This window comes from Gambusia affinis, linkage group LG12, assembly GCF_019740435.1.
Source record: "Gambusia affinis linkage group LG12, SWU_Gaff_1.0, whole genome shotgun sequence".
Lineage (NCBI taxonomy): Eukaryota > Metazoa > Chordata > Actinopteri > Cyprinodontiformes > Poeciliidae > Gambusia > Gambusia affinis.
This window is the reverse complement of record NC_057879.1, coordinates 23,028,451-23,044,599: the sequence shown is the minus strand read 5'-3', so window position 1 is coordinate 23,044,599 and position 16,149 is coordinate 23,028,451. Positions and strand designations below refer to the sequence as shown.

The 16,149-nt window shown below is 37.5% G+C and overlaps 1 protein-coding gene across 1 annotated transcript in view; it reads left to right on the top strand.

Moving 5' to 3' along the window:
* tep1 (telomerase-associated protein 1) overlaps positions 1–16,149 on the top strand; it is a 35,164-nt gene that overhangs the window by 916 nt on the left and 18,099 nt on the right. Inside the window, exons 2-23 of the mRNA XM_044133698.1 lie at positions 462–922; positions 1,647–1,841; positions 1,925–2,074; positions 3,330–3,494; positions 3,577–3,714; positions 4,484–4,555; positions 4,693–4,817; positions 5,288–5,445; positions 6,252–6,361; positions 6,441–6,519; positions 7,394–7,583; positions 8,265–8,574; positions 9,362–9,514; positions 10,663–10,737; positions 11,682–11,800; positions 11,886–11,960; positions 12,558–12,698; positions 12,772–13,063; positions 13,865–13,986; positions 14,062–14,175; positions 14,715–14,832; positions 15,254–15,442. Coding sequence (XP_043989633.1) covers positions 464–922; positions 1,647–1,841; positions 1,925–2,074; positions 3,330–3,494; positions 3,577–3,714; positions 4,484–4,555; positions 4,693–4,817; positions 5,288–5,445; positions 6,252–6,361; positions 6,441–6,519; positions 7,394–7,583; positions 8,265–8,574; positions 9,362–9,514; positions 10,663–10,737; positions 11,682–11,800; positions 11,886–11,960; positions 12,558–12,698; positions 12,772–13,063; positions 13,865–13,986; positions 14,062–14,175; positions 14,715–14,832; positions 15,254–15,442 — 3,549 coding nt within the window. The 5' untranslated portion in view covers positions 462–463. The remainder of the gene's footprint in view (positions 1–461; positions 923–1,646; positions 1,842–1,924; positions 2,075–3,329; positions 3,495–3,576; positions 3,715–4,483; positions 4,556–4,692; positions 4,818–5,287; positions 5,446–6,251; positions 6,362–6,440; positions 6,520–7,393; positions 7,584–8,264; positions 8,575–9,361; positions 9,515–10,662; positions 10,738–11,681; positions 11,801–11,885; positions 11,961–12,557; positions 12,699–12,771; positions 13,064–13,864; positions 13,987–14,061; positions 14,176–14,714; positions 14,833–15,253; positions 15,443–16,149) is intronic.

Genomic DNA, 16,149 nt, shown 5'->3' with positions numbered 1-16,149 from the left:
TTTCAAGGCATTAAATTACAAAGTAAAATTTCTTTTAAGTCATATTAGACATAGAGCATTTTTATAACAACTGAAGGTGACAGAGTTACTTGATTGTGTTATAAATTGGCGGCATGTGCCTGGTAAACACATAATACTGCCCCTTTAAAAAGGTTGTGTGTAAAATGTCAAGACTGCAGGAAGAAGAGTTTAATTGATTGGTGAAATTTAGCCACGTTCTTTCCATTTGTTATGTTGCTGTGCAGATTAACCCTCTCATTTTATTAAATATTTCTGCAAAAAGACTGATTGCAGGCCCTGATAGAGTGACAGGAGGACATGCTACAGTCACAGGAGGGATTATTAACCTGTCAACTGTGGCAAACAAGGCGCGGACATTGATTGTGCAGTCATTAGAAAATGCACCAATGTTTGTGGAAGTAAGAACATGTGAATGCTTTACTTTTTGTGTCTCTCTGCAGAAATGGAGGCGCTGACCTTGCAGCAGCTTAATGGGGCTTCAGGAAGTCAGACCTCCAACTTTTGCCCTCCAAATTTGGAGAATAAAATTTTATCCCAGGGGTCAACGATAAAATCCAGGTCGTCACTGTTTCATCCTTCTTCCCTTCTGTCTCTTCAGCCAACCAGCCTGTCTTCCACCTCTTCTTCTCTGCTCTCCTCCTCTTCCTCCATCAGTTCTCCTCTCCTCAGCACCCAGAACAAACTCCTCTCCTCCGGGTCTCAGAGTCGTACCTCTTCCTTCACCTCCGCTGTTGCCTCAAACGCTCTGGTTTCCTCATCATTGACTGGGCATTCGCTGGTGAATCGCTTCGCTGATCCCCCTTCATTCCTGAAACAAGATGGAGAAAAGAAAAATTATGCAAAAGAAGAAGAAGAGGAAATATCAGAAGAGATGCAGTCGTCCTTTGAAGAAACAAGCGTGGTACAGAAAAAAAACTCTATTTCTTATTTAAAAATGTTAACTGTGCTATAAATAAGCCTAATGATTTATGTTTCAGTTCACTTACATTATTTATAATGTAAGGAGAAAAGGAGAAAAATGTATATAATTTTTAAAAAATGCTTCTTTTATTGTCTTCACTGCAAAAATCACAAATCTTACCAACTTTCTGGTCTATTTTCTAGTGCAAACATCTGAGTACACTTGAAATAAGACTAAACTAATTTACAAATAACTTTTCGGCAAAAAATAGAAGTTGTTTTAAGTAAATAATTCCTTAGTATTGCTGGAAGAAGTACTAGTAGTAGCAGATTATTTCACTTATAGCATAGTAAAAATGTTTTGTTTTTAGTTTAAATAAACTGTCAGGGTAACTAGTACTTTTTCCTTTGTCTTTAAATATTACAATTTAATTAACTTAAAACCAATTTTTGAAGACATGGTGATCTTTGCGAAAACCTCTGCCTTTATAGAAACTAATAAGAAAATATATTAATTCTAGCATTTATCAACTTGAACCAATTTCAATAATCCTAACTGACTTAAATAAGAAAAAATTAGCCTGATTATAATCAGTGAGAAAAACTTGATCTTTCTATAAAATGTTTGTGAATATCTTGTTTAAACTACAGAATAACTGAAAATGTGCACTGAAGCTGCTCTGACTGCTTGTCTTGATTTCTGTAATGTGGCCGTGCTTCATCAGCAGCTGGACGAAGACAACATGTTGTCTGAGGTGCAAAACGACGAAGAGGACGCTGAGATCGCCATGGAGACAGCAGTCGTAGAAATGGACATGATCACCCAGAAACCTGATGACTCCGTCGCCGTCAGACAGGAAGAGTTTCCAGAACTGGACAGAGGAAATAAAGGCACTTTAGAAAAGCTGAAAGATAAAAAGGTCTTATTTTTAATGACTGTAAGAACAAAAATGAAGTTGTCACCTTTGACCCCTGGGTGCTGATTTCTTTCTGTGTCGTTCAGTACCTCCTGCTGAACGCCGTCTGCTGCTCTCTGGTCAATAAGAGCAAATCTCCAGGCCAGCCGGACTGGAACTCAGAGGACAGCGTTTGGACCAAAATCACTGCACTGGCCAAGGATGTTTCTGATTGGGACCCAGAGTTCCTTCTTAAGGTCGGTCTTTGCACAGTTCGCTGAGTTTATAACCCGTTAAAGGAGAGCTATTATGGTTCTTTGAAGAGGTTAGGTCTGTGGGCGATACAAAATGTGTTTAACACATTTTTTGCACAAAATCCTTCTTGGGTAGTGGCATTTTGTCTGCTCAGTTTTGCCTATTTTGAGCTTTTCTAGGGCCTCTTGTCACTGTAAATCCAAATAAGCTGCCCAACTCAACATTTACACTCGCATGTGAAAATGGATGCAAACAAATGCTCAATTATACAACTGTAGACCTTTGGAAAGCAGAAGTGGAGCCTCCTGCACAACCAACAAGAATTAAACCTGCTGACCAAACATGCTGGAGCTCTGCTTCGGTCGCTAGGTAACTGTGCCAAACTGGCATCCACCAAGTCTTGAATGTGACTTAACACATTTTTGAAACGGCTCTTTTTCCGTAACCAAAAACCATTAATTTATTTCTGAAAAGCAGCAAAAAGCACTTGGGTTGTTTCTATAAGCAGTAGAAACCCAAGTGGTAGTATAACATGCAAAATGTGAATTTTGCATAATGGGCTTCCTTTAACATCAAGGACTTCTAAGAAACGTAAAATAATAAAGTGACTGACCTAATTCATCAGACGTTCAGTCCATTGATGCTAGTAATCTCACAATGATTGGAGTGGAGATCACCTGATTATAGTTTAATAGAAACTGCCTTTAGTGTCCCGTAAAGCAGGAATATTTATGTGTAAATAAATAAATAAGAATATATATCCTGATAGACATGTGATCAATATCAATAGGCAATACGTAATATCACTGACCTCCGGTCCAGAACCGCACTGCATTCTGGGGGATGTAGGCAGTTGAAAGGTTTTAGCTGCTCAGCCTCTCACAGCGAGTTTAGCAAGTTAACTCACTCATTCTTTGGTTACCTAGCAACTCATTCATTCTTTGGTTACCTAGCAACAACCTGTTGAGTAACTGGTGCAGCAGCAGATTAGGGTTTTACTAACATGCTTCATATCTGCTTAAAAATAATTTGAAAGGTGTTATAAAAGTTTAAAATCCTTATGCTTGTTTTCTTTACATAACAAACATTTTAAATCATTTGCATGCAAGTAGAAGCATTATTTAAAATGACTTAGCTTTTCTTTTCATTTCTTTTTAATTAAATGAACAAAAACACAGGTGCCATTGTAAGGACTTAAGGATTTATGATGCATGTCATCAAATCAATCTGTGTGTTTGCTCTTCGGTTCCCGTCCAGGTTGCTGTTTACACCAGGCAAGAATTAAACATCAGGATCACCACAAACTTTTTATTGGCTCTGGCCGCCAACCTGGACCCCACCAAGCCGCACGTTCGCAGATATTTCTGCGCTGCCGTGCAGCTGCCCTCCGATTGGCTGGAAATAGTCAGAATCTACTCTACAGTAAGTCTGAGTCAGCATCAGTTTCTCCATCCAGCCTCCACTTCTTCATTTCTATCTAAACTAACTGATTACCCTCTTCCAGTGCTTCACCCAGTGCCTTCCGACGTGTCTGAAGAAGGCGATGGTCGACAAGTTCAAGCAGTTCAGCGAGTACCAGCTGGCCAAATACAACACGCGCAAACACCGCTGCAAACACAGCCGGAAGAAACCGAAAGGAAAGGTAGACAACTTACTTTAATAAAGAAAAAGGTACCAGCTTTGTACTTGGAGGAAACTGTATGTTATGACAGATGTAGTGTGTGCTGCTAGTTAAAAATCTGTCCAAAATCCTTTTCATTTCTACACTAAAGGTGACCTATTATGCTTCCTTGAACTGATTAGGATAGATCTATGGTGTTACAAAACATATTTGTTGCATTTTTTTTTACACAAAATCATTCTTAGATAATTAGATTTCAGTCTAGTCAGTCCTGCTTATTTTGAGCTGTTTTACGGACTCTGTCACTTTAAATCCAAATAAGCTACTGCTGGCCACGCCCAACAAATTCCGTTGGGGTTGCTAGGTAATGGGCTGGGCTGGGGTTGCTAGGTAATGGGCTGGGCTGGGGTTGCCAGGTAATGGGCTGGGCTGGGGTTGCTAGGTAATGGGCTGGGCTGGCGTTGCTAGGTAACGGGCTGGGCTGGGATTGCTAGGTGGCACATTGCCTGTCCTGACTTAACAACCAGGAGGTTTTTGAAACAGCTCACTTTCTAAATACCAAAAAACTTTAACTTATTGTTTTTATTTGTTGTTTTTTCAAAGTTCTAGGGCTGTTTTTTTTTTTAGAAGCAGTTCAGACCTAAATTGAGGTATAAAATGTGCAAATGTGTAAATTTTTCATAATAGGTCCCCTTTCGTGGAGTCGACTTGTTTCTGTAACTCATCACTGGACTGTCCTCCACTGGTTTAGCTCTCTGTTTTCAGTATTTTGTCTGATTTTTATTTTCAGAAACCATCTAAATCAGACCTTGAACAATGGGCCAAATTTCTCAAGTCTGATCCGGAAATTCTGAAGAACTTTGTAAGTTACTACTTTGTTTACTTTTTACTTTAACTTCAGCAAGTCACAGATGGAAAATAAAATAAAGTTTCTGCAGACTGATTATTATTATTAATTGCTGCAGTTCAAACACTAACAGGCATTTTATCTTTGCTCAGTTCCAGTTGGAGGGCAGCAGAGAGGTGGTGGACAAAAAGCAGAGCGAGTTCAGCATAAAGAAGCTGATCAAGAAGCTTCACATTAAAGAACCTGCTGAATTTGTTATGGCAATCCTGGGAAAAAAGTAAGACGCACACATCCTGATGGTGGAGACTGAAATCCAGAGACTGTTGCTTTGTTCAGTTGATTTAATTTTTCACTCATTCATCTACTCATTCAGGAGTTAGTTAGTTGATTTATTGCATTATTATTAAGTTGGATTTAAAGAAACAGGTTGTTTCTATTATGTCTAAAAAAGTAAAACCCTGGAGCTGAAACCAAGTATACTTTATATTTATGAACTTTGTTTGGTATGAATTTGTATTAAACTTAAGTTATAGTTATTTTGCATTCAGCTTCGTGGGAATTATTTTAGAAAGTTTTTCCCAGTCCAAACCCAACTAAAATCTTAAAACAACTCAATAAACTAAAACCTAAACAGTTGCGATTGGTGATATTTTTATTTATTTCCCCCATTTTAAGGCGAAATCTTTAAAATAGTTTTTGAGATTAGCAGAAAACCGTCTTAAAGTCTCTGTGTCTGACTTTCTGCAGGTACCCCAGCGATGCGAAGGCGTTCACCCGCAGTGGAATAAAAGGCGTGTGGGATCCGGACAGAGCCAGGCAGCGCATGAAGCTCAAAGAGCCGCAGACGTGGGAACGACTGATCAGTCTGGAGGGCAACAACCCCGCCACCTGGCAGAAGCTCATAGGTCTGAAAGTAAAACTCAAACTCAGCCATCGTTAGTGTCAACTAAATAAAAGGAAAACAAAAGATGAACCACACTGTTTGTTCCAGGGCCGGGAAATAAATCGGTTTTATTGATTAACCAACTTTTTTTTGGCTTTTGAGCATTTAAAATTTGGAAAATCATGGTACACAGTACTATGTACATGGTGATGTCAGCAAGCCCGGTGGCGGCCATCTTGTTTGACAATCGTATTTTACAGCTTCTCTTTATTTAGACTTTGACTTCATGTGTACAATGTAATATTACTGCCAGGCTTCCTTCTTTTTTTTAAATAACAAAAATAAAGTTTTACGACAATAGCCAAAATAATACAAAAATAAGGTCGGAATATTACCAGAATAAAGTTGTAATATTAGGAGGATAAAGCAGTGAGTCCAACATGGAAAATAACAGAATATGAACACAAACTGAGCTGGTTAAGTTTTTGTTTGTCGTGTTCAAGTTCTCATAAAAATTACAACTTTACTCTCATAATATTATGACTTTACCCTTGTAATTAAAAAACAAAAACCCTAATATTTAATCACCTGAACTCAGAGTCCAAATAACTAGAACCTGTAAAACCCATTTGAAAAACAAGATGGCTGCCATAAGTGCATTGACATCCCTGTGAACTATGGAAACTATAAGGAAAGCATTATGGGGAAGAAAAAAAAGATTTTTCAATAGTTAAATCCAAAAATACAATTTGATAAAATTTAATTTATCGCTCAGTCCTGGAAGAAAGCCTTAAAAGTTTGTGATAAATGTTTGTTTCTCCTCTTCAGACAGCGGATCTCTGCCGTTCATGGCCATGTTGAGGAACCTGAGGAACATGATCACTAAAGGAATCAGTGAGGCTCATCACCAAAAGATCCTCCGCAGGCTGACCAATCAGGTGCGACAGGTTCTGATGAGCCACAGATCGATTGAATTAAAAACATGCCTCTGATGTTGATGTTTGGATGTTTTCACAGAAAGCAGTCATTCAGAGCCGCCAGTTTCCTTTCCGATTCCTCGCTGCTTACAAAGTTATCTTGGAACTTCGTACTTTAGGTAAGACGCATCATAGATATGAAGGACTTAAACTTACTGAATGCAGAAAACTTGTTAAATACAACCAAAAAAAGTTACCACCTCAGTTTAATTTAGAGAATGAATTGGGGCTGAACCGATTAATCTAATATTAAAATAATACTAAAAGAACAACACACTGAGAGCATCAATTAATCCAAAACGGTACAAAAATATATGTTTTGCATTTAAGATTAAACAAAACATTTGTCTGTAAATATGTTTTATCCAGAAGTCCTGAAGTGGCGTTTTTAGCTTCACCTGGTTCAAATTCTGCAAAAATAAAAAATAAAAAATCCGAAGCACCATTTGTTGTGCAGTTATTAATCAACAAACTAATAGACAGTATTTTTTTTATTTAGCTGCAGATTCATCCTTTGCTGCAGATGAGGAAGCATACACTAAAAAAATTCTATGTTGTAGTATTTCAGGAATTATCAGTTTGTTTGTTTTTTATTTAAAAAATTAATTGAATTATTTGCTTGTTTGCAAATGATTACATCAACAATCTGAAAAATGTGCCATTTTTTTATCTGATTAATCATCAGAATAATTGATGGAATATTTGATTATTAAAGCCTTATCTGGTCTTATGTAAACAATCTGCCAATCTGCCAATAAAAACCTTTTAAAATAGATCCATCTATTCCTCAGTTTTTATTTTAACTACAGTTAGCATGTTCTTTTTTAAAATTTTTTTAAAGAATGTAAGTGTATTGGTTTGCACATACAAAGCCACTAGTTTATTGTGGTGTTTAGTTTTTACCATTTCCTCATGAATTTGGTTTAGACACAAAACATACGCAGCATTAAAGATTGAAAAGATTTTTTTTAAAAAACCTCTTCCTTCGTTTAGCCTCTGCCTCCCAGAAAGCAATCCCACCTGCCAAAGAAATCCTGTTGAGCATCCTGAAGAAAGTTCCCAAGAGTCCGCGCAGCCGGCATGATTGGCAGAAGTGTAAGAAGGGGAGGATCAAGCTGACGCTCTGCGTGCCGTTCATCTATCGACTGTACAAGAACAAGAAGGCCCAGCTTCTAAAGGCCAAGTAAGATTAGATTATGACTGTAAAAATGTGACATTAATGATGCTAGTGATGAAACGATTAATCATCATTAATTGTAACTGTTCTGATTAATTGTGATTAATTGGATTTAGTGTGATTAACTGATTATTGCAAAAATATTAACTAATTTAGTAATTGATTAATCGTTTATTGGAGTATACAGACTCGTCTCAAATCCTCACTAAAGGTCATTTTATGAAAGTATAACACACTCATAGCAGTAATTAAGCCAAAGCTGTTAAAAAAAAACATTTTGCTTTCTACATAGTACCCAGAATTTTCAAATAGCAAAGTTTTTGCTCCACTTGGTCCAAATTCATTAAAAATAAAAATCGAAATTTGATGTTTGAATTATTTCTGGAGATGCAACTTTTGCTACAAATAATACAGTGTACACATATGCTGTTATTGCATTTTAGGCAATAAAATGTTTATTTCTTTCTTTAGGAAAGGAATGGAACTGTTTTAATGTATTGTTAATATTGCATAAAGGACAAATCTTCAGAATATGTCAGTTTTTAATTAAGTCAATTGTTAGAATAATCAGTTACTACAATAATTATTAGATCCAATCCTAAATCTGCATTTTAAATATTACATTTAAAATGAACATTAAAACTGATATAGCTGAAACATCATGACCTTTTGAATTGTGTTTTAAAGTCAGAGGCTTTACAGCATCGACCTGTTGGACCGCTACCGCAAAGCTCTGGAGACGGCCATCCAGATCTCCTGCAACTACAACGTGCCTCCGCTTCCCGGCAACACCGTCCTCTTCGTCGCCGCCCATTCGTGGAATGACGAGTCCTGGAGCAGGAAGCAGGACTTCTGCATCCCACCGGACCCAGAGGAACTGGACAAAACGGAGGAAGAAGAAGGAGGAAAGGAAGAAGAAAAAGATGGAGAAAAAGAAGAAGATGGCAGGAGGAAGTGTTGTGGAAAAAAGGAAGAGCATGACCCTCTCACTCCGACTGTGAGTGACTTTTGGTTTTGCAGTAACCTGATTTGGGATGGAAATTTATAAGAATTTATCAATACCGATTCCATTATCGATTTTGCTTATCGATTCTATTTTTGATTCTCATCGAATTAGGAAACAAACACTTTAATTCAAAATATGCACCATGATGTATTCCATTAAAACGCATTTAGAACTTAGTAAACAATAAGAAGTCCTTTGTAAAATAAACATTTCAACATGAAATGCAACTTAATAAACGACCCTCATCTAAAAATATATTCCAATTTATTGAATTTGACTGTAAATGTTATTGTGAGATGTAAATTATTCATTTAGTATGGAGTTAACATTAATACAATAAGTTTCACGTACACAGCAGGAAACTCTGCGCTCGAAGCTCCGCCCCCTCGAGCCGCCGCTGTTGCTAAGCAACTCATCGAACACTTTACATGTACAAATCGGTTGCAGGCTGTGTGGTCAAGTATTTGAGGATATTGAAGTTATTTCCTCTTTTATTGCGATTAAAGTGCTGAGCATATTGCAACCGAACCTTTTATCGTCTTTTTTGTGAAATATAAGCATATTTTGAAGTGCTTCCGCCGCGACGCCATCTTGGATATTTTCTAAAGTGTACGATACGTCGTCACGCAAATACGTCAGACGTTACGATGTTGCCAACAAGCCGAATCGCTTTAAGGAAGCCGCTTAACGATTCAAAGTAACTGAATGACTGATGATCGGTTCTGTGGTGGAGAAAAGCTCCCAGTAAGGTTCTGTTCGTGTTCATGAACCACTGCAGATGATGGAGGTGTCGGCTCTGCTCGCTCTGATGATCAAGAACCGATCGGAAAACTGCCGGCTCTTCAGGACCTGCAACAGCAGCTACAACGAAGTGGAGCTGCGATCCGACGTCCTGCTGGAAAACGCCAGAAGTTTGGCCAAAGAAATGGAGGTCAGGATGTTTGGTGCTTCTGTGCATCATACAATTTTACGTGTAGCATTAAGAAAACTGACATGGAGAGAAGATTCCAGTTAGCGAATTGGAGAATCGTTTTGATAGTGATGAATCACTTATTGAAATAATCAACTACTCTAGTATTAGATTAGTTGTTAATTGGAGTATACACAATGAGAACGAACAACATAATTAGTGCAGTGATTTAGCCAAAACTACAAAATATATAAATTTTCTATTTAAGATATATAATATCTACCGTATATATTTTGTAAACACATTCTACGAACGTCTCATGTAGCATAGTTGTAGCTTCACCTAGTTCAAATTCTGGACATAAATTGTCTTATTAAGTACCTTTTTTTACCCAAATATAAATAGTTTAATCCAAAAATTTATCTAAAAAAATGACCCACTGTCTTGATGCTACATCAAGCAGAAATGGCTGAGGGTTTTTTTTAACTGCAGGTGCATCCTTTGCTAATGATCAAGTGTACATTGAAGGAATGCTATATTGCAATAAAATGTTCAAGAGGAATTTAATCATTTATTTGCATCTTCCTATGTATTTCTAATATTATGTAAATATTTGTATTCAATAAATCAATTAATTGTCAGAATAATTGATAAAATAATCGATTACTAAAACAATTACTAGTTACAGGCATATTTGCTTGCATAAAAGACGAGAGTTTAAAACTTTTCCTGTAATGACATGGAATAAAAAAGCTGTCTTGTGATTAAAAATAGTAGTTATGAAACAATTGTTAATTATGTTAAATAACTGTACATTATGATCAACTAAAGAAATTGTTTTATTGGATTTTAGGCAATAGAAGGTCTTATTTATAAAAGGAGCTGAATTATTTATTTTTTGTATTTCTAATGTGATATCAAAGTGGCTTAAGTACATAAATAAAAAGTCTGCCAATTTTTTTTTTTAAACAGTTACTCGATTAATGGTCTGAATAATCAATTGCTAAAATAATTGTTAGTTCCAGTCCTGCAGATAATTGAAAACTGAAGATACTTTTATACCAAGAGTCATTAAATCCATAAGTTTGGTGCCAGATAATCCATCTATTGCACAGACCTTTTGTTGCGCTGTTAGAGGTAACAATGTTGAATGGACTCTTCTTTTGCAGGAATCAACCAATCATTATGAAGACACGGATACAACTTCTAACTTTTTCTACCAGTTGTTCACCAAGAAAAACAAGGTATGTGCTATTTGAGAACAGAGAAAATAAAACGGTATACAAATCACAGTACAGATATTAAAGTTCTAAAAGGAACCCGATGTTTTTAATGGTTTTTAAACAGATTGTTTGATGATTTAGATTACAGTTAAAATGTTTTTGGTCATGACTTTAAGGGGACCTATTATGCAAAATTCACATTTTACACATTTTTATATTTACATTTGGGTTTCTACTGATTCTAGAAACAAACATGACAGTAAGTTAATGTTATTTTGTGTGTGGAAAATGAGCTGTTTTAAAAACCACCAGAATGTAAAGTCACAAATCAGCAGGCGCTGCCCTGTTACTGAGCAACCTAGCTTAGGTTACACGTTGCCTAGCAACCTAAACACATTTGGTCAGCTGGTTTTATTGATGTATTTGGCTGCTGGAAAAAGACAAGTGTTTTGCTGTTGACTTACTATCCAGAAACAACTTCTGCTTTTCAAAGATTTAAGGATGTGCAACTGTCTGCAGCCATTTTCACATGGAAGTGTAAATGTTGAGTTTCAGGGGGCGTGGCCAGTAGTGGCTTATTGGGACTTAGTGATAAGGTGCCCAAAAACAGCTCTTTCTGAAAATATGCAGAACTGGGCAGACTGACAGCTCATTATATAAGGATAAGCAAAATATACAATAAAAATACACAATATAACCCATAGACCTATCCTAACCTGTTCAAGGAACATAATAGATCACCTTTAATGAAACCAACAGAAATAATAGCTTTTCTGAAATACTTATACATGCAAAAATGTTATTCAAAATCACAGCTCCTGTTTACTTTGATGCCGGTTTATCTGCAGTTCTCGCCTGATGCAGTAATCTGGCATAATTTATACAGCAGCTTTTGGTCTGACTGTATGTTTGCAGCCAGGATTTTATTCTGAATAAAGTCAGAGCTAAATACTCCTTTTTCTCAGGTGGATAACATCATCACAATCGCACACTATTGGCTGGATAATGAACTTGTTTGGGGTATCAAGAACTATAAAACCAAGAACAAAAAAGCTCTCTGTGTCAATATCTTCATATCTGACAGGTATTTTTTTTCATGAACCATTCTGCATTAATTTCCGTTTCTGAAGCTGTGTGGGTTTCAACTTACCCTGTTCTGTTCTGTGCAGCCATATTGGACTCCCAGAAGAACCTCATGACAGAAACCATGTGGTGCTGAAGGGCTTCAGTGAGCAAATGCTGAGGTAAAAATGGAGAAAAGTTTAGATCCAAAAGCAAATGAGACAAATATGAAAACCTTGTAACACTCACTTTTACCCAAGACTGTATCCTGAAGTTTTTCATGACAACAAAAAGTAAAATCTTTTTCTCATCTCCGCTAATGAGCCAATAGCGGATTGTTAGCTTAGCACTTTTGCTAACTTTGAAACCGTTAGCACTTAGCTTCCCTTTAAATTATTTTGCCAGATGCATTCTTAAGCACTAATTTACTCACCTGGCTTTTTTGTAAACTTTCAATTGAATAAGGTTTGACAAATATGTGTTGAGGATTTTGTTTTGACTTTTCAGATTTCTTCAATAATCTTTTTTTTTCTTTGTACCCCAATATCTTTATTTCTAACAAGAAACATACAGAAACACTTTAAAACACTGTATGAAGAGAACAAGATGTAAACATAAGTACGATATCTGAGGGCATTGTAGAATATGTAATGCCCTCATTGAAGAACAAATATCAGATGCTCTTCAGTGCAACTAATATTTATGAGTAGTTCTTTTGGGTTAACACTATCAAACAGTTGAAGGTTGCTAACCAAAGTAAACGTTCTTTAAATGACCAGATTTGTGGCGGAGCGAGGATCTTCCAGGCTGCTGGATCATGTCGAGCATTTAGACAAACTGTACAACATCCCACCACCAGTTGGAGCCAAAGAACCACAGACTTCAAACATTGTTTCAGTGCCAGCCACCCCGAAGCTCAGGTAAAGTTTCTCACCTGATTTAGCAGTTAAAGTTGATGTTTACTTGATATTTAAACGTTCCTGCTGCTCCTAGATGGAGAGGAGTTCGGGTGTTCATCTCCTCCACCTTCAGAGACATGCACGCCGAACGGGACGTCCTGGTGCGCTGCGTCTTCCCTGAGCTCCGCCGCCGCGCCGCCGCCCACTGCCTCCACCTGCAGGAGGTGGAGCTTCGCTGGGGCATCACGGAGGAGGAGTCGGAGCGGGCCGCGGCGCTGTGTCTGTCGGAGGTGTGCCACAGCCAGATGCTGGTGGCGATCCTGGGGGAGAGGTACGGCCAGGTTCCTCCCAGACCCGTCCTTCCAGACCTGCCGCAGTACAGCTGGGTACGGCCTGTCATACCAGCGATTTTTATAGACACGTTGCATGTTATTGATTACATCCGGAGGGCAAAAAGACAAGTTTTTACTTGCCGTCCATAGCCGTGCTGCTGCAGTAGAACAATCCAAGTAAACAAATTAAACCTGGAGATGTTGGTTTTAGTAATTTAGTGCAGTGCGCTACAGAAAAATAAAAACAACGCAGAAACACCGTTGAAGAATGACGCAGAACCACTCGTTCTTCTTTTTTTCACTCTTTGTGTTGGCTACACTAACACACAGACCTGTTGCCGTAGCAACTGACTGACAACAGCTCCACTAACTATCAGGATTCATCACCAAAAAACACAGAAACATTTCCCGCACAAAGAGCAGAACATTCAGTTAAATTTTTTCTGGCCTGACGTTCATTTTGCGATTATTAAGTGATTGTCTGAACACAGCAGTGGACGATTAGCTAATTTAAACATGTGCTCTACTAATGACCTGTCAGAGTTGGCATGTGGGTCAACTTTACGTTTTATAGTTCATATGTGGGTCACCTTTTCTTTTTAACTGAAACACAACAAATTCTGCAGCCCATCTACATGTTAAGGTTGTCAAAGTCAAGCTAGCATAATGCTCCCTCGCTATTTCTTAATTGAAACTATTTCCTGACCTTGTTATTCAGTTGCCATAGTGTTGGCAAGTAGTAGAAAAGCACTGACGTCAGCTAGCAGCTCTTGCGTACAGGACATCACGTTGCAATGTGTCTATAGTTTGAATTTTCATCTAAAGCAGGTAAATAACGATATTTTTAAAATGCAGCTGGCTTCTGCTCCAGCCGGTCTCTCCATCACAGAGATGGAGATCCGTCAGTTCCAGGCTCTTTACCCCGGCGCCGCTCAGCAGCGGATGTTCTGCTACTTCAGAGATCCAAGCATCATCAAGTAAGCAGGAAACATCAGTCGTTCAGCCTCGTTTGTTTCACTTTTAACCGCTCTTTGATCCCGTTGTGCGTCCAGATCAGTTCCGGTGGCTTGGAGATCCGATTTTGCCGCCGAATCAAAAGACGCTGAGGAGAAACTTTCTTCTCTGAAGAGAAGACTCCTGGATGACGGAGTTAAAATCACTGAAAAGTGAGTCCAAACATATAGACAGAGCTGACGTGAATGTGAGAAAAACAAATCGAACCAAAACTTTTCTTTTAAACTGTTACTTTTATAGAAACTACAGACGATGCTGAATCATTGGATGTTGGACGAATCCCTTGTGTCTCATTTTATGTATGAATTGTTTTTTTTTAGCTAAAATTATTGTACATTCAAATAACACAAAGTTGTGTTAAGAATTTGAAGTATGTTTGTTTAGAAAACAGTTAATACGCTAACTTTTTATTGTATTAAAAAGTTACACGATAAACTTTTTATGGTATAAAAAGTTTATACGATAAACTATAAACTTTATCAAACTTTATTAAATTAAGAGACAATTTAAAACAATTTAAGTTTTAAATTGTCTCTTAATTTAAAACAATTTAAGTTTTAAATTGTCTCTTAATTTAAAACTTAAGAGACAAAAATGATCGCAGCCATCAGTAAAATGAGTGTTTGTTGTGAAATTGGTTAGGAAAGAACGTTTCTAGCTCCATTTTAAAGTCTTTTACTGTTTCTCATAGTTACTCATGTATTTGGGGCGGCGTTGTGGAGGGGAAGCCATATGTGAAAAAGCTGGAGGACTTTGGGAAAGCTGTGCTGGAAGACCTCTGGTTGGCTGTTCAGAAGCTGTTTGTTGAGGTAAATAATTGATGAAATTTTCCGGTTTCTTTCAATGTACCTTTGAGCAAGGCATTCGAATACCAATATTAGTGCACGACTCCAGTGTAAGAGTGCACCAGTAGAAGTTCAGCCTATTTACTATTTGTTTCACAGATTTTAATGTTGGTTATTGGAGATTGGTCACCTTCAAGCTCTTTAAGCTTCTTGATGAAAAATTACTGGTTCCACTGGCAGATTATTTTACTTAAAGGAAAATATTTTTCTTGTTATAAGTTTAATGGTCTGCCAGTGGAACTAATACTTTTTCAAAATTAGTTTTAAGCTCCTATATCTTGCCGAAGAGTTACTTTTAAGCTTGTACTTTTAAGCTTATTTCAAGTGTTTTGAGATATTTGCACTAGAAACTAGACAGAAATGCGACACTTTCTATTTTTCGCAGGAGGATGTGGAGGCAGAAACTGCTCTGGAGGTTTCTGAGCAGGAGGTCCACCAGGGGGCGCTGCAGAGGCAGTTTTTCGGCAGGACTAAGCTGCTGGCGAAGGCTTTGGAGACGGTGGAGCGGATCCAAAACAAGGGAGGAATGGTGGTGATAGAAGGAGGACCTGGAGAGGGGAAAACTGTCTTCATGGTAAATTTACATCCTCAGGTGGTTCGAATCCAAATTAGAGAGGCATTTTCTCTCCTGGGCAATTTCCTGTCTGATTAAATGAAGTCCACTAATTAGAGGCACCTTAAAGGTGACCTATTAAGCTTTAACAGTTTATGAGCTGAACAGAACATGATCGTTACATTTTCTGCACGAAATCATTCTTAGATGATGAGAATTTAATCTATTTGGTTCTGCTTATTTTGAAATGAAAATGGCTGCAAACAGTTGCGCAATTATACAACCATACATCTTTGAAAAGCAGAAGTGGAGCCTCCTATGCAACCAACAAGAATGCAGCAAGAAGCTTCAACAACAAAATCAGCTGAACAAACATGCAGGAGCTCAGCTTGGGTTGCTAGGTGACGGGCAGAACTCCACTGGGGTTGCGCAGTGACCGTTCAGTATGATTCAACAATCAGGAGTTTTTTGAAACGGCTTATTTTCCACACACAAAAAGCATTAACTTATTGTCAAAAAAAACCTTTAGGTGTTTTTTATTTATTTATTCACTTTATTTCTAAAAGAAGTTGAGACTCGAATGGAAGTACAAAAACATGCAAAATGTGAATTTTGCATAAATGGTCCCCCTTTAAACTCACTATTGTTCTAAGGATTAGAAAAACAGCTGTATTATTTTATTTTCTATTTTATTCTATGATTGATCAATAGACATTCAACCCAAGTGT